The sequence below is a fragment of the Chrysochloris asiatica genome, unplaced genomic scaffold (assembly GCF_000296735.1).
Source record: "Chrysochloris asiatica unplaced genomic scaffold, ChrAsi1.0 scaffold00034, whole genome shotgun sequence".
Classification (NCBI taxonomy): domain Eukaryota; kingdom Metazoa; phylum Chordata; class Mammalia; order Afrosoricida; family Chrysochloridae; genus Chrysochloris; species Chrysochloris asiatica.
The window spans coordinates 20,309,276-20,332,381 of NW_006408552.1; the positions used below are offsets into that span (position 1 = coordinate 20,309,276).

The 23,106-nt window shown below is 39.7% G+C and overlaps 1 protein-coding gene across 2 annotated transcripts in view; it reads left to right on the forward strand.

Annotated features, from left to right (window-relative positions):
- Positions 1–23,106, forward strand: part of LCMT1 (leucine carboxyl methyltransferase 1) — an 85,776-nt gene that overhangs the window by 54,887 nt on the left and 7,783 nt on the right. The window contains exons 6-9 of one of the 2 annotated variants that reach the window (XM_006859804.1): positions 3,925–4,027; positions 11,195–11,315; positions 13,886–13,987; positions 15,386–15,477. In XM_006859804.1, the coding sequence (XP_006859866.1) occupies positions 3,925–4,027; positions 11,195–11,315; positions 13,886–13,987; positions 15,386–15,477 (418 nt within the window). The remainder of the gene's footprint in view (positions 1–3,924; positions 4,028–11,194; positions 11,316–13,885; positions 13,988–15,385; positions 15,478–23,106) is intronic. The other variant, XM_006859805.1, reaches the window with a different exon arrangement.

Genomic DNA, 23,106 nt, shown 5'->3' on the forward strand with positions numbered 1-23,106 from the left:
AGCCAGTAGTTTGTTTGTGTCTGATTGATGTAGTGGTAGTGGTGGTTATGTGCCGTGGAGTCGGTTCTGACAGGGTTTCCAAGGATGTAAATCTTTACAGGAGCAGAAAGCCTCATCTTTCTCCGTCGAAACAGCTGGTAGTTTTGAACTGCTGACCTTGCAGTTCTCAGCCCGATTCGTAACCACTACGCTACCAGAGCTTCTTCAATTGATGTAGAGTATCTAGTATCTCTGTTATAAAAATATAAAATATCCCACTATGCCCTATGTGTGGCAATGTAGGAAAACCCCTGGACTACTAATCGCAAGGTTGGCCGTTCAGACCTACCAGAAACCCATTATTCACAGCATTGCTGTGAGTCAGAACTGACTCAACAGTACTTAACAACAAATGCCGTAGGAGTTTGCTGCACCACTGTTCTGAGTTTCAGTATGTCACATTTCCCTGGTCCTTCCATCTCTCGGGGGATCTAAAGAATGAGTCCCTTTTATTGAGTCATTGCTTTTGTCACACACGAACACTAAGCCTTCACTCAGAAGCTTTTTATTGCAAAGCGAAAGTCCACTTCAGAGAGAGACAGCAGGTCTGTCTGCGAGTGGAGACGACCTGGTAGAATTGGGGAGCATAGATGAAGTCAAAGCGCAAGTCCACTTCAGAGAGAGAAGCGGGCCTGCCTGCGAGTGGAGAAGACCCTGTGGGATTGGGGTGTACTAGTTTATAAGGGTATGGGGTCTCCTCTTCTATGAGTGGGCTAATATATATTGATTGTTGTTGTTGTTAAGTGCCGTCAAGTCAGTTCCGACCCATAGCGACCCTATACCGGGTTTCCGAGTGTGTCAATCTTTACGGGAGTAGAAAGCCTCATCTTTCTCCCACGGAGCGGCTGGTAGTTTCAAACTGCTGACCTTGAGGTTCGCAGCCCAATTTGTAGAAGGAGTGATATGTTGACTGTTCATTTGATTTTTAGTAAAGGGGTGCAGGCTTCTTGGAAATGGAATGCCTTCTGCAGTTGGCGGCTCTAGGGACTGTCTTCATGGGCTGTCTGCCAAGCTCTTCTTCCCTGAGACCAGCTGTTTCTCTGTTATCAGAGGTTCAAATCCTGATATCCTTATCTCTGTCTCCAGGCTGTTCCTCTCAAAGTCACCTTTCTTGTAGGCCTAGAGATGGACTCCCCTTTTCTTGATCCCTGCCTAGTAGGAGACAACCAGGGCAAAGGGACGGACATGAAGCCAGGGTAACAGGGTACTTGTCCCTGACAAGTCCACTCCTTCATGGTTAGATGAGTTAATTCATGTGCACGTAAACCTTGGTTCTTTTGAAAAACAAATCCACTGTCACCCTGAGTCGATTCCTATTTACAGGACAGAATAGAACTGCCTCATGGGATTTCCAGGCTGTAAATCATTGCAAAGAGCAGACTCCCATATCTAGCTACCCCACAGAGGCTGGTGGGTTCAAACTCACGTAGCAGCTGGGTTCTTTAGGGCCCCTTTGGAAAAACCCCTCGGAAGATTTCCCCCCTTACCCTGAGGAAATACCTTTGCCTTACTTTTCTATCTCAGAGGATTTGTTACTTTTGTCCAGGCTCAGCAGTTCCTGGGTTAGCTGGAAACAATTTGAGATTGTTTGCTTGGCTCAAGGCAACAGCCTCAAATGGTCTATTTAACACATGCACCTAGAGGGAGTGGTCAATATACATACACAAATGGCATGTCTGTGGCCTTCTAACAGGGATTTGGTCACTTGGTGAATCTCGTGGAAGGATCATACCCTGAAATGGACTCACAGTTTGCTTACACTGGTGTATGCAGTCTGTCACACAGACTCAGTGGACAGAGCAGGAGGAAGGAAGAAGGATGAAAAGGCAGAGAGAAGGCAGAGAACCTCCTCCAAGAGCTATAAATCAGGTCCAGGACTGAAGATGGAAGCGGCCTAGAAGGGGCCCTGTGGCAGAGCCAGTGGTGAGAGTACCAGCGGTTCTTGACCACATGCTGCCTCCTGAAATGACTGAAGGTGCTGTCTCTAGATTCTAGTCCCTGAGTACCAGGTACTAGGGAACACATGTTTCAAAGTGTAGTTTTAGTTGTTGTTGTTGTTGTTGTCAGGGATGGAGAAAACAAATTCCATATGTTTATAATCAGTATGTATATTATTTACGAAGTCCTGGTGTGGCGCTTTGGGTTAAAGTATTGGATTGCAAGTTCAGTTTGAACAGCAAGGTCAGCGGTTCAAGCCCAACAGCTGCTCCCGGGAAACTCTACACAGGGTCTATTAAGTCAGAACTGACTCAGCAGCACTTAACAACAACATATGGTTTTGGAGGCTGCAAATCTTTATGCTCCCACCAAGTGGCTGCTGAGTTCAGCAGCCTCCATTAACATCCAGCACTTAACCTCCTGTCCTGCCTTATATAGCAGGTGAGTGCCTTCACCCTGCAGCCGATTTTGTTTTTTTTAACTTGCTCTTTAGTGCTGTCCTGTCATCTAATAGCTGCCTCCTAAGAAGTTCTGGTAGCATTGTGGTTATATGAGTCAGATTACCTCAAGGTCAGCAGCTTGAAACTACCAGCTGTGCCAAGGGAGAAAGATGAGACTCTCTGCTCCTGTAAAGATTTATAGTCTCAGAAACCCTGTACAGGGTCGCTGTGAGCACGGCACATAATCCCCACAACCACATGTAACTGCCTCCTACAAAGTCGTCTTTTTAACTCATTGTGTGTAACCAAATATATTTGAATCAGCTAAGTAGAGTTAGTAAGGTGATAAGGGAGAATCTACTTTATAGATTTCTCAGCATTGTTTTGCTATGTGTTCTTAAATCCAATTAACCATTGATAATACAATGGCTGTTAGACATTTAATTTCCTTCCCTGGTTTATACCCTAAAGGAAGTTCAGTAAATGATGCTTCTGGAAAACAATTAAGCAATTTTCTTTCCTCTTTTTGTAACCTGTCGCTTTAAACATTCGTTAATTGAAAAAATGTTCACACATACACAAACATCTGACTAGATCTGTGAACCTCCCTGTATTTAGATAATCTCCTTTTGTTTATACCAACCGTTCTAGAATTTAGTCTCCAGACTAGCAGCATCTACCCACTGCCATTGAGTCGATTCCAACTCCAAGATGTACTGAATCTTAAACTCTGATGGTGGGGCCCAGTCAGTGTCTTAACAAAATGATTCTAATGTCTATCACAGCTTGAGAACCTCTGACTGATGCTATTCCATCTCACATCTGCTGAAAGATTTTAAAACACGTTGTATCATTTTTACTTGTAAATACTTTAGTACTTAAGCTGTTTTCTTTTAAAAATAATGTGTCACAAATTGACAGACTGTTTAGAGAACAGTCTGCCGATTTGTACAATATTTAAATTTGATCTCATAATTCTAGTCCTAGTAATCTACTTAAAAGATAAAGCTATACAGGTGCTGCATGATGTGTATACAAGGACGCACACTACTCTATGGAGGAAACTTGGAAATACTACATGTCTGTTAGTGGTGGTAGTTGGCAGGGGGGCGCATTGGTTAAATAGGTTCTGTTTTATATATGCTGTGAAATACTATAAAATCATTTCAGAAAATGATATTCCTAATGCCTATTGTTAGTAGGAAAAGCAGTTTTCAAAATTGAGTGGTCCCATTTTCTTTTCTCTAACACATATGTGTTGAGACAACAGTAAAAGAGGGAGCAAGACAGAAATCGGGATTAAAAAGAAGGAAAGTGTCAATGTGTGTGCCCTACTCATATGTACAGAGGAAACAGCTGGAATGTTATATACCTAAATGCTGACAGTCGTCTTTGGGAGGTATTCTAAATTGTGCATTTCTTTTTATAATGGAAAAAAGAATAAAGTTACTTTAATTTTTAAAAATGCAGTATCCACTGAAGCTGTGCCCTCTCCTTGCATTTACAGATGGGCATATGTTGGATTCAAAGAGATATGCCATTATAGGGGCAGATCTGCGAGATTTACCTGACATGGAAGAGAAACTAAAACGATGCCACATGAATACACAGTGAGTCTGTTCGTTAGTTTGTTTTTAACCTATGCAGTTATAATTTTGTGCTGGTAAGAAAGAGATGAGGGAAATGGGACTAGAAGTGCGTGCAGCATGATCCCCGGACCTCATCTCCTACTCTGCAATGTTTATCTTCTTGTTGCTACTTAGAGGATTTTTCTGAATTTTTTTTTTTGAACAATGTTCCTCAAATCTGTTCTCATCTGTGTTACTCTTTTTAAAATGTCGAGGCCTAGATTTGTAAATAACTCACATGATAAATGTAGAAAAGATTGAAGTTGTCAACGACTTCATTTTGCTTGAATCCACTATCAGCACTATGGAAGCAGCAATTAGGAAATCAAATTATGTATCACATTAGGAAAATCTGCTACAAAAAACTCTTTAAAGTCTTAAAGAGCAAAGATAATCAGTTTGAGGATTAAAGTATGATTTACCCAAGCCATGATATTTTCAGCTGCCTCATATACATATGAAAGTTGGACAGCGAATAAGAAAAAGTGTAGAATAATTGATGCATTTGAATTGTGTTGTTTGCAAAGAATATTAAAAGTACCATGGATTGCCGGAAGAATAAACAAATCTATCTTGGAAGAAGTGCAGTCAGAATGTTTCTTAGAAGCCTGGATGGCACGACTTCATCTCTCATACTTTTGACATGTTATTTGAAGAGACCAGTCCCTGGAGAAGGACATCATGCTTGGTAAAAGTGGAGGCTGGTGAAAAAGAGGAAGACCCCCAACAAGATGAATTAACACAATGGCAGCAACAATGGACTCCAACACAACGATGAGCTCAAAAGTAACAAGTGTGAGGGTGGCCCAGGACCAGGCAGTATTCATTCTGTTATGCATAGGGTCCCTATGAGTTGGATCCAACTCAATAGCGTCTAACAGCAGCAATTTTGCCAGCCAAGTTTAAGAGAAGATAGCTAGTATATAATTGCAGTATCTAAAGAAGAATTGTTGTTGTCTGTATGTGCCTTCCTGTCGGTTCCAACTCACAGCGAGCCTGTATAGAGTTTCCGAGGAGCACATAGTATGTTTTGAGCTACTATCCTTGTGGTTTGCAGCCCAGTGCTGACCCTACAGTGCTATACCAGGAGTCCAAAGAAAGAATGAACGCCAGCAATATATAAAGAGCACTTGCTATTGTTATCGAAATCTCATGGGGACATTGGCGAAGAATTTATGACCAGGTTACTTTGAGCAGAAGTCTTAATATTAAATAGAAAGGTATTTAACTTCAGTAGTTATCAGAAGAAATTCTATTTATTTCTACCAAGCTGACAAAAATTTTAAAGTTAGACAATATCAGCTTTAGTCAAGGATATGGTCATACAACAGTGATGGAAGTAAACTTAATACAACCATTGTAAGTAAGAATCTGAAGCTACCTAGTAAAATTGTAAATGTCTGTGCCATATTATAAAGCAGTTGCACTTTGGGGAGTGTCCCCAGCACATCTTGAATGTGTGCACAAGGAGAATGTTCATTGTAGTCCCTGTTTGGAGTAGCAGAAAATGAGAAGCAACCTATTGCTCTTCAGGAGGAAAAGCGATGTAAAATAACTGACCTAGGTTACCTGGAGACAGCTAGAAAACCAAATGTTGAGTGAAAGAAAAAAAAAATTTTTAATTGACTTTGTAGAATAATATGCACTGTATGATAACCAAAAGTGTAAATTCAGACCCCCCTGCTATTATATTTTCATGATTACTTTCATCACAAAAGTATTTTTAGAGTGGCTGCCAGAGTGGAGTAAGATGTGGTTTTAGTGTGATGCTGCTGACCAAATCATACTTGAGTTAAGGACTTAGCGAGTGATAGAAATATGTAGGTGAAGATGATAATATCAAGAATATGTGTGGTGAGTAAACTCAAAGGTAGTTGAAGCAAAGTAGAATAGAGAAAATATTATTTTAAAGAAAAAATGAAGGCAAAGAATCAATGACAAAAAAGTTAAGGAAATTAGCAAGTAAGGTAATCTGTTCCAACAGGGCCCAGAGGCAGGTAAGATAAGATGAACCAGAAAAAGATCGGACAAGGATCAGTAAATGACCTAGAAATAAGCCTGCAAAGTAGAATCCTAGTCAGGAGAAGAGGGTTCTCCCGTTTCACCAGTCTTGACAGCACTGACCTGGTCCCAGATTACTCAGCATGGGAGAAGCTAAGGAAAATTGCTCCCACCCCCTCAGAATTTTTGAGACAGATGAAGAATAGTCCAATCAAGCCAAAAAATCAAGCTGCATTCATGTGCCTTGCAAAGTCTAGGTGATCTTAGTATTTTTGTTAAAAATTATGGCTTTTAGATATTTCTGTAGGAATTTTTTTTGCTATTCTTATGATTGTTTTGTTGATTATTTTGGATCTGATAATTCAGATTGAATACTGACTAATATTTACTGAAAACTATAAGTATTGCTTATAATTTCAATAGTGAAAACTTAAATAAGAAAAAATAGGTTCTGGTAAATGAGTATTAGTATTTCCAAACAGTTTGAGTCAGCTTTTGATGTATAACAAACCACTCCAAACTTCGTGTTAAGTGGTTTCCAGATGGTTCCTACTGCTAGTGACCGTATGCGCAACAGAACGAGATACTGCCAGGTTTGGCACCTTTCTCACCGTTGTATTTCAGGTAATGTTGAGCCTATTACCACTGCCACTGTGTCAATTCATATCATTGAGGGTCAGCGGAATGCTGACCCTCCACTTCACAAAGCGTGATGTCCTTCTCCAGGGTCTGATCCCTCCTGATATTTTGTCTGAAGTGTGAAACAACACCATAACTCAAATGCATCATATCTTGTACAGTCTCCAGAGACTGGTCCTTCTTGACAACATGTCCAAAGTACAAATAATGAAGTCTTGCCATCCTTGTTGCTAAGTAACGGATGTCCTGTCTGTATGTTTTCTAGGACACATTTGTTTGTTCTCCTGTCATAATTTAAATGCATCAATTCTTCTACAGACTTCCTTATTCATTGTGCAACTTCAACGTGCACATGAAGCTATTGAAAATACCATGGCTTGGGTCAGGCGTACCTTAGTCCTGGAAGTGACATCTTTGCTCTTGAACACTATAAAGAGGCCTTTTCCAGCAGATCTGCCTAATGCAATACGTTGTTCGATTTCTTGACTACTGCTTCTGTGAGTGTTGATTATGGAATCAAGCAAAATGAAGTCTTTGAAACTTCAATCTTTTCTCCAATTACCATGATATTATTGGTATAGTTATGAGGACAAATCCAAACTTAGTGGTTTTAAACAACACAATTCAGATGCTCAGAATTCTGTGAATTGAATATTTCTGCTGAGTTTAGCTGGGTGGATCTGCTGCTAGGAGCTAGGTTCAGCTGATGTTGGCTACAGCTCATTCATGTGTACAGTGTGTACAATGGGAACTGAGTGATTGTATCCTAGGAAGCTCATTTTCATTTATATAACCTCTCATCCTATAATGAGACAGTTTGAGCTCCTTCACATAGTGGTCTCAGTATTCCAATGCAGCCAGGGTGAAAGTGCTTTTCATGCCTCTGCTTGACCCATATTTGCTACTGTCCCATTACCCAAAGCAAGTCACAGGACTAACCCTGATTCCAGGGTAGAGAAATACAAGCTAACTGCTGAATGGGTAGGACCTGCAGTATCAGATTATCAAACTATGAATGCAGTGTAGGGGAGAATTTGTAGCTCCCTTAACAATCTGTCTCACACGTACAGTGTTTTCATAAGCCAGACAAACCATCACCTGTTCTTGTTGTTGGATGTAGTCAAATCTGTCCTGACTCCTAGAGACAACGTAACAAAACACCATGTGGTTCATGATCGTTGTTAAGCTGGAGCCATTACTGTTGCTACTGTGCCGATCCATGTCGTTAGAGCAGCTTCCTCTTTCTCACGGACTCGCCACTTTATCCAGCACGTTGCCCTTCTACAGGACTGTTTCACACTCCAACGTGTGAGACAACACCATACTTCAAGTGCATCAGGCCTTCTATGGCCTTCCTTATTCACTGTCCACTTTAACATGCATACAAAGCTGTTGAAAATACCGTGGCTTCGGTCAAGCACACTTCAGTCCTCAAACTGACATCTTTGATATCGAATGCCCTAAAGAGGCTTTGTGCAGCAGATTTGTGTAATGCAATACATCCTTTGATTTCTTGACTGCTGCTTCCATGACTGTTGATAGTGAATCCAAACAAAATGAAGGCTTTTAAAACATCACTTTTTCTCCATTAGTCATGATGTTATTTATTGGCCAGTCACGACGGATTGTGTTTTCTTTACATTGAGGTGCAACCTGTACCAAAGACTGTGGTCTTTGATCCTCACTGGTAACTATAGTAAGTCCTCTTTGCTTTCAACAAGCAAGTTTGCATCAGATGCGTATCACAGGTTGTTAAGAAGTCTTTTTCCAAATATGATGCCACATTCTTTATATAATCCGGCTGCTTGGACTATTTGCTCAGCATTTAAACTGAATAAATACGATGAAAGAATACAACCATGGTGCACACTTTTCCTTAATTTTTAAAACATTCAGTGTCCCCTGATTCTCTTTAAACAGTTGCCTCTTGAAGTATGTGCAGGTGTGTCATGAGCACAATGAAGTGTTCTGGAATACTCATTCATTCTATGCAGTATTGTTTATAGCTTGTCATGATCTCGCCAGCACTTAACAACAACAGCAAACATCTTTCTTGTATTCTCTGCTTTCAGCCAAGCTCCATCTAATCTCAGCACTGATATCCCTTGTTCTGTGCCCTTGTATGACTCCATTTTGAACCTCTGGCAGTTTCCTGTCACTATACAGTTACAGCCTACAGCCATCTTTAAATTATCTTTAGCAAAATTGTACTTGCATGTGATATTAATATTTTTATTTGATACCTGCATTCTTCTGGATCTCCTCTCTTTGCAGTGGGCACAAATATGGATCTTTTCCAATCAATTGGCCAGGTAGCTATTTTACATATTTCTTAGCATAGATGAGTGAATGCCTCCAATGCTGTATCAGTTTATTGAAATATTCATTTGTATGCTATCAATTCCCAGAGTCTTGATGTATGCCAATGCCTTAAGTGCACCATGGACTTCTTCCTTCAATAACACTGGCTCTTGATCATATGCTGTCTCTTGAAATGGGTGAACATTGTTCATTTCCTTTTGGTACAGTGACTCTATGTATTCCTTCCATCTTCTTTTGATGCTTTCTGCATTGTTCAATATTTTACTCATAGAATTCTTCAGTACAGCAAATCGAGGCTTGAATATTTTCTTCAGTTCTTTCCACTTGAGAAGTGCTGAGCATTCTTCCCTATGGATTTTCCTCATTGTCGGTCTTTGCACAGTGCCATTATCCATTTGCTTTTGCATCTCTACACTGGAGAGCAAGTTTCAGAATCTTCTTCTGACATCCATTTTTGTCTTTCCTTTCTTTCTTGTCTTCTTAATGACTGTTTGCTTTCTTCTTATATGATGTTCTTGATGTCATCCCATAGCTCTTCTGGTCTTTGGTCATTAGTGTCTAATGCATTAAATCTATTCTTGAGATGATATCTAAATTCAGATTGGATATTTTCAAGGTCAAATTTTGTCTTGCATGGACTTGTTTTAATTTTCTTTAGCTCCAGCCTGAACTTTCCTATGAGCAATTGATGCACTGTTCCCAAGTCCACCTCTGGTCTTGTTTTGACTGTTGATATGGAGATTTTCTACCATCTCTTTCCACAAATATAATCAGTTTGACTTCTCTGTATTCCATCTGGTGAGGTCCATGTGTATAGTCATCCTTTTATGTTGTTTAAAAAAATCATTTGCAAAGAATAAGTCATTGGTCTCAAAAATTTATCATGTGATCTCCATCATTTCCTTCACCAAGACTGTATTTTTCAACTGATTCTTCTTTTTTTCCAGTTCTGCATTCCAATCACCAGAAATTATCAATATATCTCAATAGCTTGTTTGATCAATTTCAGACTGAAGAAGTTGGTAAAAATCTTCAATTTCATCATCACTGTCTTTATTGTTTGATGTGTACATTTGAATAATAGGGATATTAATTGGTCTTCCTTGTAGGCATATGGATATTATCCTATCACAGACAGCATTGTATTTCATGATAGATCTTGATATGTTCTTTTTGATAATGAATGTGATGCCGTTCCTCTGGAGTGTGTCATTCCCTGTAGAATAAACCATGTGATTGTCAGATTCAAAATGGCCGATACTCACTAATGCCTAGGGTATCGATCTTTATGAGTTCCATATCATTGTTTACAATTTCCAGTTTTCCTCGGTCGTACTTCATATATTCCATGCTCCAGTTGTTAATGGATTGTTTACAGCTGTTTCTTTTCATTTTGAGTTGTGCCCCATCAGCAAATGAAGGTCATAAAAGCTTTACTCCATTCATGTCTTCACACTTAACACTACTTTGAGTAGGCAGCTTCTCCCCCGTCGTATTTTGAGTGCCTTCCAACCTCCCCAGTCGTATTTTGAGTGCCTTCTTCTGGCCCTATATCTGATGATATTCTGGTGCTATTTATAATTTTAAGTATTTAATATTCTGCTACTATCTGACAGTGTTCCACTGCTTGTCATAAGGTTTTCAGTGGCTAAACATTCAGAAGTAGTCTCCTTCCTAGTGTGCCTTGGTCTAGAAACTCAGCTGAAACCTGTCTACCATGTGTGTACTCTCCTGGTATTTAAACACCAGTGCTGTATCTTACAGCATCACAGCAAATCGTAAACCACCACAGTATGGCAAACTGACAGATGTAGAGTAGAATCATTGTTCATCACTCACTTTAGATATAAAAATTGTTATTGTTGTTAAGTGCCGTTGAGTCGATTCCAACCCATAGCGACCCTGTATAGGGTTTCCGAAGAGCAGCTGGTGAGCTTGAACTGCTGACCTTGCAGTTCAAATGGCTTTGCAGTCTGGCAAACACCATAGCACCACACCAGGGCTCCAGATATAAAAATAGTGTCATGATATTACATGAGTGTTACTGCATTGAGGGATGATGTGCTTGTTCAAGCCCTCTCGTTGTCCTGGCATGTGAGCTACCCTACCAGTACTGCAGCATCTGTACCATTAGAGGGTCTTGATTTGATGATAACAAATCTTTGTGCCTTTTTTTCTCCTCATCAGATTGCCAACACTCATCATAACTGAATGTGTGCTGATTTACATGACTCCAGAGCAGTCTGCAAACCTCCTGAAGTGGGCAGCCAGCAGTTTTGAGACTGCCATGTTCATCAACTATGAGCAGGTAAAAGGAAGCACAGGTAGTTTGAATTCTGCCTAAGGCTCCGGTGGTTGTTGTCCCTGTCTGTAGTCCCGCAGTCATCTGGTCCCTCTGCCTGTCAGCATTCTCTTTTATTAATCAAGTCCAGCAATCTTGGTACTCCTCGTTTCTTCGCTCCCTGTAAACATTTGCCTAAGCCTGTCTAAAAGATTTTTAACCCTTATTTCAGCATTGCATTGACCATAAAGATATAAAGCTTTATGGAAGGGATTTGGGATATCACCTAGTATAAATCAAAGAAACAGAAGCTAGTTGTCATGGTGTTGACTCTGACTCATGGCAGTCCCATGTGTGTTAGAGCAGAACTGTGCTCCCAAGGTTGTCAGTAAGTGTGGCTTTTTGGAAGCCGATTGTAAGGCCTCTTTTCCAAGGCATCCCTGGGGAGGCTTGAACTGCCAGCCTTTTGGTTAGTAACTGAACACTCACCTATTTGTGCCACCTCATCTGTTGTAGATCTGACAAAAGGAAATTGCAAGTAGAGGAATTTGGCCAGATGGAATTAGTATAGAGTGGTGGGGACTTTGGTACAAAGGAATTTTTCCCATTTCATGGCTGTGGCCACTAATGATCCTAGAACTGCCAAAATTGCCAGTTTTTAAAGGTAAGTTAGAAAGCAGACTGTTCATGTAAGAGTTCCTTATTTTTAAAAATGACCGAGCTTGGTCCATGGACTGCCTTTTTGCCTCTTCTGATTTAGTGTAAAAAGGTTTGTGTTTTATGTCATTGGAATTATCTGGCTTGTATCTGAATTGTTGTTGTTGTTGTTAAGTGCCATCGAGTCGGTTCCGACCCATAGCGACCCTGTACTCCAGCAATTATCATTGGCTATGGGACTCCACGGCACATAACAACAACAACAACAATGGGACCTTATTAGGCGGACTTACTCAGTGGTGTGCTCTGGATGTAGACTGCCTGGTTGTGTGATCTGGACAAGATACTACCCTCTCTGCGCCTGCAATAGTTACTACTTCATAAGATTGTTGTAAGGAATAGGTGAATTAACATATGCAAATTTTCTGATAGCAGTGCCCAGCTGTTAAGTGTTAACTATGCTTCCTTAACCTCTCAACCTAAACTGGAATTTGTGAGATGTTGGACAGCGCTAAGGACATAATACACACTGAACACATCATAGCTATTTTTATTTATTTCATTAGTTTTATTGATATGATTTTACTTTTTTAATTAAAGGTAAAACAGTAAAGGGATTTGTTTTTGTGTAATTACATGTCAAGATCAGCTAGGCCTGATCTTGGTCTCATGATCTCCCCACCTGCTTCCCTGCATCCCGATTGGTACAGTTTTATTTCTCTATGTATAACTGGGAGTGTTCCTTAGACTCAGTCTAAAGTCCAGGTGAGTGGATATGACAGAGGCTGATCACTTTGGTCTTTTCTTTTGATGTGAAGCAATCATGGAAACCTATTTTACTTTGCAGAATACCACACCTGGAAAAAATGATTTCAACTTTCCATGTTTCAGCAAATCTCAGCCGTGTAGGGCTTCACTCACTTTGTTTCACTTGTATTCTTGTATTCAGAAATCATTTATTCAACATTTTATGAGAGAAAGTGGATTAAGGGATTTTTAATTGTAGCCCTTCTCAGTCTGGCGCAGGCCTGGGGATACGACTGTTTTCAATGTATTATCTACTCCCGTCCCTAACAAGACTCAACACCACCATCACTTTGTGAATAACCAACATTTAGCTTCACAATTGTTTAACAAATACACAATCATTACTATCTTTACATGTGTATTAATTCCTTGCATGCCTTACATTATTTCCAAATTAGTAATTTTAAATATAAAGCTACGTGAATGGTGACAATTTTAACAATGATGATAAAGTACTGACAGGAAATTTTTCAACTTGCTTACTGTATAATCATAGAATAGGCACTGTTCTATGATTTTTAGGTATATGACATTATTTAATTATTACGACAGTCTAAGAAGTAGATGCCAGTATGATCTGATTGTACAGTTACAGAAACGGGAGCACAGGGCCATTAATTAAGTACTTGGTTCATGCTCTCACAGCTGCTAAATGTTACAGCATCTTTATGTACACACACGAGTACATCTGTCAAAGAAATTGCTGTCATTGGATGGTTGGATCACAAGCTGAGTATTTAAAAGGCCTATACTGTCCAATTGCCCTTTCAGGGGCTACTCTAATTTCGGCTCCCACCAGCACTGTGTATGAGTGCTTGCTCGTCATTGCTTTCCTACACTGTTGTTGTTGTTGTTGTTGTTATTAAGTGCTGTTGAGTCTGTTTCAAATCATAGTGACCCTATATAGGATTTCCAAGTAACGGCTGGTGAGTATGAACTGAAAATCTTATGGTTCAAACCTACCTCATGGTCCAGCTCACAGTTCTACAGTGCTACACCAGGACCTGCACTAAGTATTATCAAATGTCAGCCTTAAATGGTTAAAAATAGGATGTTTTATTTTGCACACTTATGTAACTAACAAACCAACCAAAAAAGCCTTACAGGAACACCTGGACCCCTCTTCCCTCCAGGTGAACATGGATGATCGCTTCGGGCAAATTATGGTTGAAAACCTTCGGAGACGACAGTGCGACTTGGCTGGAGTGGAAATGTGCAAATCGTTAGATTCACAGGTTAGAAAGCGAAGACTGGGAATGTTCTTGTACCTTTAGTCAAACGAAGGACATTTGCCCTTCATAGATAAGGTAATGGGAGAAATTCTCTTAAGTACGTGCCTAAAGAGGCATTCGGAGGCTCTGGTGGTGCTATAGGATAAACACTGGACTGCTAACCACAAGACTGGGCGTTAAAACCCACCAGGGGCTGCATGGGAGAAAGATGAGGCTTTTTGCTCTATAGAGATACACAGCCTCAGAAACCCTAGGCAGGGTCTCTGTGAGTTACAGTCCTCTCAGTGACATCTCACAACAGCAGCGGTATTAAGGACTTTTGTCAGTCACTAGTTCTTGGTGGTGGTGGTGGTAGTTGTGTGCTTAGGAGTCAGTTTTGACTCATAGCAATCCTGTGTAGGGTTTCTGAAGCTATAAATCTGTATGGAAGCAAAACGTCTCATCTTTTTCCAATGAAGTGCTGCTGGGTTTGAATTGCTGACCCTTTGGGTAGAAGCCCAATATGTAACCCACTACTCTACCAGGACTCCTAGGAAAATCTAAACCCTCCATTACCATATAGATACGAAAAACACAAGTTTGCATTTCTGTACATTATTATTTTAACTTTTTTGTTTGGAAATTTCCTTTCATTTAAAACGTAGAGAACTCCTTCAGAAATAATGTTTTGATGTTGTTGGAATAGTTTAAAGCCAATCCCAGGCAATACATCAAAGTCCAGTAAGTGCTCTCTTTTCCTCAGGATACTGATGATGAATCAGACCTTACAAATTCACCCTACCCACTCAGTAGCACCTGATACCCAGTCTCTATTCAGTTTTCCCAACTGCTTTGTAAAAAATATTTTTATGATTGGTGTTTGAATCAGGATCCAAACATGTTCCACACTATATTTGATTGATATGTCCTTTAAATCTCTTTTCATATGTAATGGATCCCTTCCGTTTTAAATGCCTTTTATTTACTGAAGAGAGACTTCCCCCATTTCGTTTTTGCAAATCTTATGTCACATTATTACTGAAACACTTTTTTGAAAATTGGTACTCTCAGAAAAGTGTCTCATTTTTCTTTAAATATATTTTAGTGCCGGATACTGATGTGGCGCTGTAAGATAATTACTGGACTGCAAAGTCAGTGGTTCATATCCACAGCTGCTCCTCAGAAACCCTATACAGGTTTGCTATGAGTCAGAACTGACTAAACAGCATTTAACAAGCACAGCTTTTGTGGGTTTTAGCATTGCATGTGTAATATAGAAATTGGGGAGGGAAAGAGAAGAGATTGCAGCGGCCAGAACGAGTCTTAAAAGAGGAGTCATCTGAATGAAGTTTTCATGTGCTTTAATGTTGTCTTGGATTTGTCTGACACTGCTTTCTGGTTCTTCTCTACTGCACTGTCCAGAAAGAACGGCTCCTGTCAAGCGGATGGGAAACAGCCTCCGCAGTTGACATGATGGAATTGTACAGCAGGTTACCGCGGTCAGAAGTGAGCAGGTAGGAGACTAGCAAGCATTAACTCTAGGACAATGGCTTGAGAATTCATTACATGATTGTCTGTATCCTTTAATGCTAAAAAGAAACAAAAACCCTAACTGGATTTATTTTGAAACAGGTTAAGTGCTAAGATAGATTAAACATTAGTAGAAATTTCAGAAAAAACTTATTAGATAGATAGAATTTATGCACAAATAGATTATTTTAGTCAAAATACGCAGATATAACAGAAACGTTCCCAGAGAAACCTCTGCCATGGAAATTTTGTACAGTCTTTGTATTTTGGAAAAGGAAAATAACATTGCTCAAGAGCCTCTAAGTGGGAAAAAAAGTCTCTGGGCAAATTGTTTTAATGGATTTGCTTCCATATGATAAAATAAATATTTTCACTGTTCTTAAAAATATTTCAAGCAATCTAAAAGTTCATGAAGCATAAAAGGAGTTTTACTCTCTTTAGTCACATCTTCTGCAGGTAAATTGGTATACATTCTTCTTATTTTGCATATATAAAGATAAATTTTGGTAAGATATTGATATCTATTTTTTGCTTCAGTGGATTCACACTAATTGGTTTGAAAACTGCCCCTTCGTGTTAATTTTAAATTAACAATAGATATCTTTCTATATCTCAGTTAGAAAACCCTGTTTATTGGTACACTGCATTGGTATGTAGCTATATTATCTTAAAATAATAACTTTTAAATCATTTAGTTATCCAGAGACAAAAAAGTGGAAAGGAAAACTACCAACTAGGAGATTATCTTCCTAAACCATTTCCTCAATATAGTTTAATAACCAGCTGTTACTGTTAGGTGCTATCAAGTGGATGCCGACTCACTGCAACCCAGTGCTCAGCGGAGTGAAACACTGACGTGTTTTACTGAATCCAGCTTGGATTTTGGCAGTTTTCTGTTAATGCACTATTGCAGCTGTTTTTGAATTATTTTCAGAAACATTTTACTTCCATATAATATTAATGATGTTCAGTGATTTCCACATTCCAGTGAATTGTCTCTATTTGGAATGGGCTCAACTATGGATCTCTTCCAATCTATTGATCAGGTAGCTGTTTTCCTGGTTTCTTGGTGTAGTTGGGTGAGCACCTCCAATGCTGCATCAGTTTGTTGAAAGATTTCAGTTTGTATTCCATCAGTTCATGGAACCTTGTTTTTCACCATTGCTTTCAATGCATCTTGGACTTCTTCCTTCAGTAACATCAGTTCTTAATTGTATACTACCACTTGAAATGGTTGAGCATTTTCTTTCTTTCTTTTTTAAAGTTTTTATTGTGACTTGAGTGATAGATTACATGGTAGAACATTGGTTTTACACTCATCGTTTAATTGCAATGATTACAATCTCCTCCATGCATCATCATTCAACAGTATTTGCTTCTATTCCCTCTGTTTTTTTTGGCGGGGTGGGGTGGGAGGTGGGGAGGGATGTACCCCAAAACACTCAGCAATGTATAATCATTTAAATAACCAAAGGGCACATTGTGCAAGTCTGCTTCCTGGCCACCAGCATACAGCCTTTCTCTTTCCATGAGTCTAGAGTTCTCTGTTGCTCTATCTCACTATGTCATCATCTCTGCCTCCATTTCTGGTGTTGCTGCTTCTCTGGATAGGGTCCTACATTCTGCTCATGCTCTTCTCCTTTCTAGAGTCCTCTGGTCCTGGACTGGAAGATTAACTACTTCCCCCTTTTTGTTACAAAATTCTACCTTTACAGTTGTGACAGTTACAATTAGTCATGATAACAATTACTCAATATTGAATCATAAGAATCTTACTCCTATCTCCTTTCACCAGACCCGTGTAGACAAGATGAAAACTATTCAGTGAGGGTTCTAACTTCCCACACACACTCTGAAACAAAACTCCCTCTTGAAAACTTGTAAGCCAGTCACTTTGTGCAATTATAGCCTCCCATTTTAGTTAGCCAGTGTCTAAGTTGCCCATCCCTATCAACTCTGTATACAGAGGGGATAGGATTGATACTTGATATGAAGACTCCTTCCCTCTCAGATGGAATTTTGAGCTACTACATCCATAAGTATAGGTCAAGTTCATCAAATTGTAGCAATTTACACTTGTTTCCTTTATAAAAAAAAAATTTTTTTTTTTTAAATCTTCCTCTAGTCGAGTTCTGATTACCAAGCCATTGATGCTAGGTCAAATGGTTACTATCTACACGTTTAGGCATTCTTGTGTGCCTCCTCTCACTTCAAATCAGCTGGATGTTCGCTCTCAGCTTTGGCCTTCTGTGGCTATGTCCTTGTCCATGGGCTCAGAAGTCCCCAGATCTCACCACATTTCGAACTAGCCAGCCCTTCCTCTTCTCTCTGTCATCTCCACATCGACGGGAGTCTATGGAACATGGTCGGACTCAACCCATATCTTCATTGCTACCTTTCCCCTGTTCCACTCACTAGTAGATCAGTGTGGTCGCCAGCAAGCTTACATGCCTGCTCATGTGTTCCCTTTGAGTTTCAGTCTTGGAGGGGAGTTTGTCCTGAAGGGACTTGATTGCTTGCTTTGTTTTTGTAGTAGCCAGTCAGACTGCCATTTTTGTTTTGGATTTTTCCTGTTGGTCATTCTTTCAAGAAGTATCTTCTGTTCCTCTAGCTATTCCAGGCTGGTCTCCTTGTCCTTTCAAGTGAGAATGTCCCACCTCAGAAAACCATTTCTTTTTGGTACAGTGACTTTGTATACACCCTCCATCTTCTTTTGATGTTTTCTGCATCATTCAGTATTTTGCCCACAGAATCCTTCAGTATTGCAAGTCATGGTTTGAATTTTTTCTTCAGTTCTTTCACTTTGAGAAATGCTGAGTGTGCCACATCTTTTCACATGTCTTTATAATATTTTACCTTGTCTTCTCAAGCTGCCCTTAGAAATTTTCTGTACAACTCTTTACCATCCTCATTTCTTCCACTACTTTAGTATTTCTTTGCAGGATTGCAAATTTCAAGGTCTCTTCTGACATCTATTATGGTCTTTTATATATATATATATATATATATTGTTGTTATGTGCTGTTGAGAAGGTTCCAACTCTTAGCAACCCTGTATAAGGTTTCTGAGGAGCAGATGGTAAGTTCAAACCATCTACTTTACAGATGAAAGCAATCTTGTAGTTGAGCGCTTATCCTATAGTGCCACACCAGGACTCCTTTATTTATATATAGATATAAATTTCTGACTCATAACAACCCTGTATAGGGTTTCCAAGGAGTGGTTGATGGGTTTGAACCACTAACCTTGACGTTCAAACCAACCTTGCATTCTAATGCTTTATCTTGCAGCGCCACACCAGGTCTTTTTATATGCGAAGGTGAGTCAAAAATTATCCACACCCTGCTTATATTAAATCACCTGTCCATGTCCATGGCTGATGACAACATTGAGTGTGCATGTGAAATGATTCTTTCAGACAGACGAGTGACAGTGGATTATATGTGGCAAATCATTTGCAGATCATTGATGGCTCTGTCAATGAAATAGTCCATGACAGACTTGGGTTTTGAGAAGTGTGTTCCAGATGGGCACCAAAACAGCTTATGGAAGAGCAGTAAACAAACATTTGGACATCTGCCAACAGAATTTGGACCAATACTCAAAGGAAGATAAAAATAAAAGTTTCCTTTAAAATAAAGTCTTACTGGTGATAAGACATGGATTTATTTACTACAAGTCTAAGGGTCAATGGCCTAGTATGGAATGGAAACATCCTCAATTGCTGACCAAGAAAAAGTTCAAAAGTCAACCATCAGCTAAAAAGTTGATGTTTACAGTTTTCTGGGATTCTCAAGGGCCAGGATTGGAAAACTACCAGGAAAAAGGGTCACTAATAACAATGCTCATTACAGTGAGATGCTCAACGAAGAGCTGAAACCTAAACTTCAGATTCAATACACAGGACATCCAAGGGCATTGTGATCTTGTATGACAATGCATGTCCCATCGCACACCTCTGTCACATTCTTGACACTCTGCAGAAACTTCATTTTGAGGTGTTAAAGAATCCTTCCTGTAGTCCTGATCTTGCTCCTTTGGACTGCTGAAAGCAGCCCTTCGAAGACAAAGATTCACCTCTAATGAAGAAGTACAGATAGTGGTACATTCATGGCTTGCTAAAACATAAAAACAGTGTTGAATAGGGGATACAAAAACTTTTTGACCGATATACAAAGTTTATTGAAAAGCAAGGAGATCATGTCAAAAAATGATGTCTTTGTCTTTTAAAGTTGACTAAAATAAATTCTACAGCCAGAGTGTGGATAAAATTTGACTCATTCTCGTGTGTGTGTATGTGTGTGTATAATTAAATATATATAATTATATATGCTATAATTACAACATATATCATTATAAATATATCTAATAACTTATATAGAGAGACTGTTGTTGTTAAGTGTCATTGAGTTGGTTCTGACCCATAGCAACCCTGTTTAGGGTTTCCAAGGAGCAGTTGGTGAGTTGAACCTGCAGGTCAAACCAACTTTGCAATCCAACTTATTAGCCCACAGCAGCACACCAGGACTCCATATAGATAGATACAGGTCTATCTTAATAACCAATATGGTATCCTGGTGAGACACTGTAGTATAAGCACTGGACTACTAACCTCAAGGTTATCACTTCAAACTCACCAGTTGTTCCTTGGAAACCCTATACAGGGTCTCTGCGAGTCAGAACTGACTCAATGGCACATCAACAACAGCAATAACCAATATATTTATAAAATTTTGACAGCTTAGCAAAACCCAAAAAACAGATAGCCCAATTAAAAAATAGAAGAGAAGAATGCACATTTCACCAAAGAGGATATTCAGATGGCCAATAACACATGTAAAGATGCTCGGTGTCATTTATCATCAGAGAGGTGCAAGTCAAAACCACTATGAGTTATTTCAGTCTCACTAGGATGACTGCCACCACTCTTCTGTCCGTCTGTCATGCTGTGGTAACTTGTTTGTTGCTAAAATGCTAGAATTTTGGCAACAGTATTTTAAATACTGTCAGAGTCACCCATGGTGGACAAGTTTCAGCAAACGGACTTAGCAGGCTAAGACAGACTAGGAAGAAGAAGAGGCAGACCACTCCTGAGTGTTAGTCGCTGAAAACCTTATGAATAGCAGGAGAACACTGTCTGATAGAATGCTAAATGAGCCCGTAAGGTTGGAAGGCACACAAACTACTACTGGGGAAGAGCTGCCGCCCTCAAAATAGAGTTGACCATGATGACATGATGTAATAAAGTTTTCAAGACCTTCATTTACTGATGAAGAAACACAGCTGAAACATTGATTAGTAACCAAGATGTGTAATGTATGAAGTATGAATGTATGAAGACAATTGGAAGTTCAAAATGAAATGGAATACATTCTGATTGATACCTTAGGCTTTAATGAGCTGAAATGGACTGGTATTGGCCATTTTGAATCAGACAATCATATGATTTATTATGCAGTGAATGGCAAACTCTAAAAGAATGCTAATGCATTCCTTGTTGAAAGAGCATTTCAAGACCTATCTTGAAGGGACAGTGTTGTCTGTGGTAAGATAATATCAATACGTCTACAAGGAAGACCAGTTAGTACCACTATTATCTAATTGTACATACCAACCAATGATAAAATTGAAGAATTTAAACAATTTCTTGGGGATAAAATTGATCAAACATGAAATCAAGATGCATTGATAACTACTGTTGATTGGAATGCAAAAGTTGGAAACAAAAAGGAAGCACCTGTAGATGGAAAATGTGGCATTGGTTATAGAAATGATGGTGGAGATTGCATTATAGAATCTTGCAAGACCAATGACTTATTCATTACAAATACCTGTTTTTCAACAACATAAACAGCGACTCTACACTTGGACTGCACCTGATGGAAAACGCAGGAATCAAAATAACAACATCTGTGGGAAGAAATGACAGTGAGGCTCAATAACTTCAATTAGAGCAAGGCCAGTGGCCAACTGTGGACAGACCACCAATTACTCATGTGTAAGTTCAGACTGAAGGTGAAGAAAATTAAAATAACGCCACAAGAGCCAAAATATGACATTGAGTATCTCTAACCTGAATTTTAAAATTAAGAAAGGTGTGCGACGACAGGGTTGTATTCTTTCACCATACTTATTCAACCTGCATGCTGAGCAAATAATCTGAGAAACTGGGTTATAAGAAGAAAAATGAAGGAAGACGTGGCATCAGGATTGGAGGAAAACTCATTAATGACCTGCGCTATGCAGATGACACAACCTTGCTTGCTGAAAGTGAAGAGGCCTTAAAATATTTACTGATGAAGATCAAAGACCACAACCTTCAGTATGGATTGCATTTCAATGTAAAGGAAACAAAAAATTCTCACCACTGGACCAATAAACAACATTCTTATCAACAGAGAAAAGATTGAAGTTGTCAAGGACTTCATTCTTCTTGGATCAACCATCAACGCTCATGGAAGCAGCAGTCAAGAAATCAAATGATGCATTGCATTAGGCAAATCTGCTGCACAAAACCTTTTTAAAGTGTTGAAGAGCAAAGATGTCAGCTTGAGGATTAAGGTGCGCCTGATCCAAACCTCATATGCATGCGAAAGCTGGACAGTAAATAAGTAAAACCGTAGAAGAATTGATGCTTTTGAGTTATGGTGTTGGAGGAGAGTATTGAAATGTCTTGGGCTGCCAAAACAACAAACAGATCTGTGTTGGAAGAAGTACAGCCAGAGGGCTCCTTGGAGGCCAGGATGGCCAAACTTTGTCTCTCATATTTTGGACATATTGTCAGGAGGGGCCAGTCGCTGGAGAAGGATATCATGTTTGGTAAAGTGGAGAGCCAGAGAAAAAGAGGAAGACCCCCAGCAAGATGGATTGGCCAAGTGGCAGCATCAATGGGCTCAAGCATGGCAACAATAGTGAGGTTGGCCCAGGATCAGGCAGTGTTTCGTTCTGCTGTGCATAAAGTCACTATGAACCAGCACTGACTCGCTGGGACCTAACAACAACAACAACAACAACAACAACCCAGTAGACATGGGCAGATGTGCTATATGGTCGGCCTGCCAAGCATTTTATTCCCATGTCTTGAAAAAGGCTCTCCTCCAGTTCCTCTTTTACTGGGTACTATGGAGTTTTATGGAGTCCTGGTGTGGTTAATGTGCCAGACTGCAAAGCCATTTGAACTGCAAGGTGGGCAGTTCAAGCTCACCAGTTGCTCCTTGGAAACCCTATACAGGGTCTCTATGGGTCAGAACCGACTTGATTGCTCTTAACAACAACAACGTGGAGTTTTATGGAGTCCTGGTGTGGCACTGTGGGTTAATGCACTGGACTGCAAAGTCGTTTGCAGGGTTGCTATGGGTTGGTACTGACCCAATGGCACTAACAGCAACAGCATGGAGTTTTACAATCTACCCCAAAGTCCCATTTTCCCTCTCTCCCCTGCCCCCAGTTCAGCAAGGTCTTAATGATTGTGTTCTTATTTAAAGTCCCTAGTCCTTTAACAAGTTTCTTTCCTCATGCCCCACAAGTCATCCTGCTTACATAACCCTATGTGTGAATCAATAACCTCTGTCTGGTCTAGCAATCTCATGGGCCCTTTATTCCTGAAGATGAAC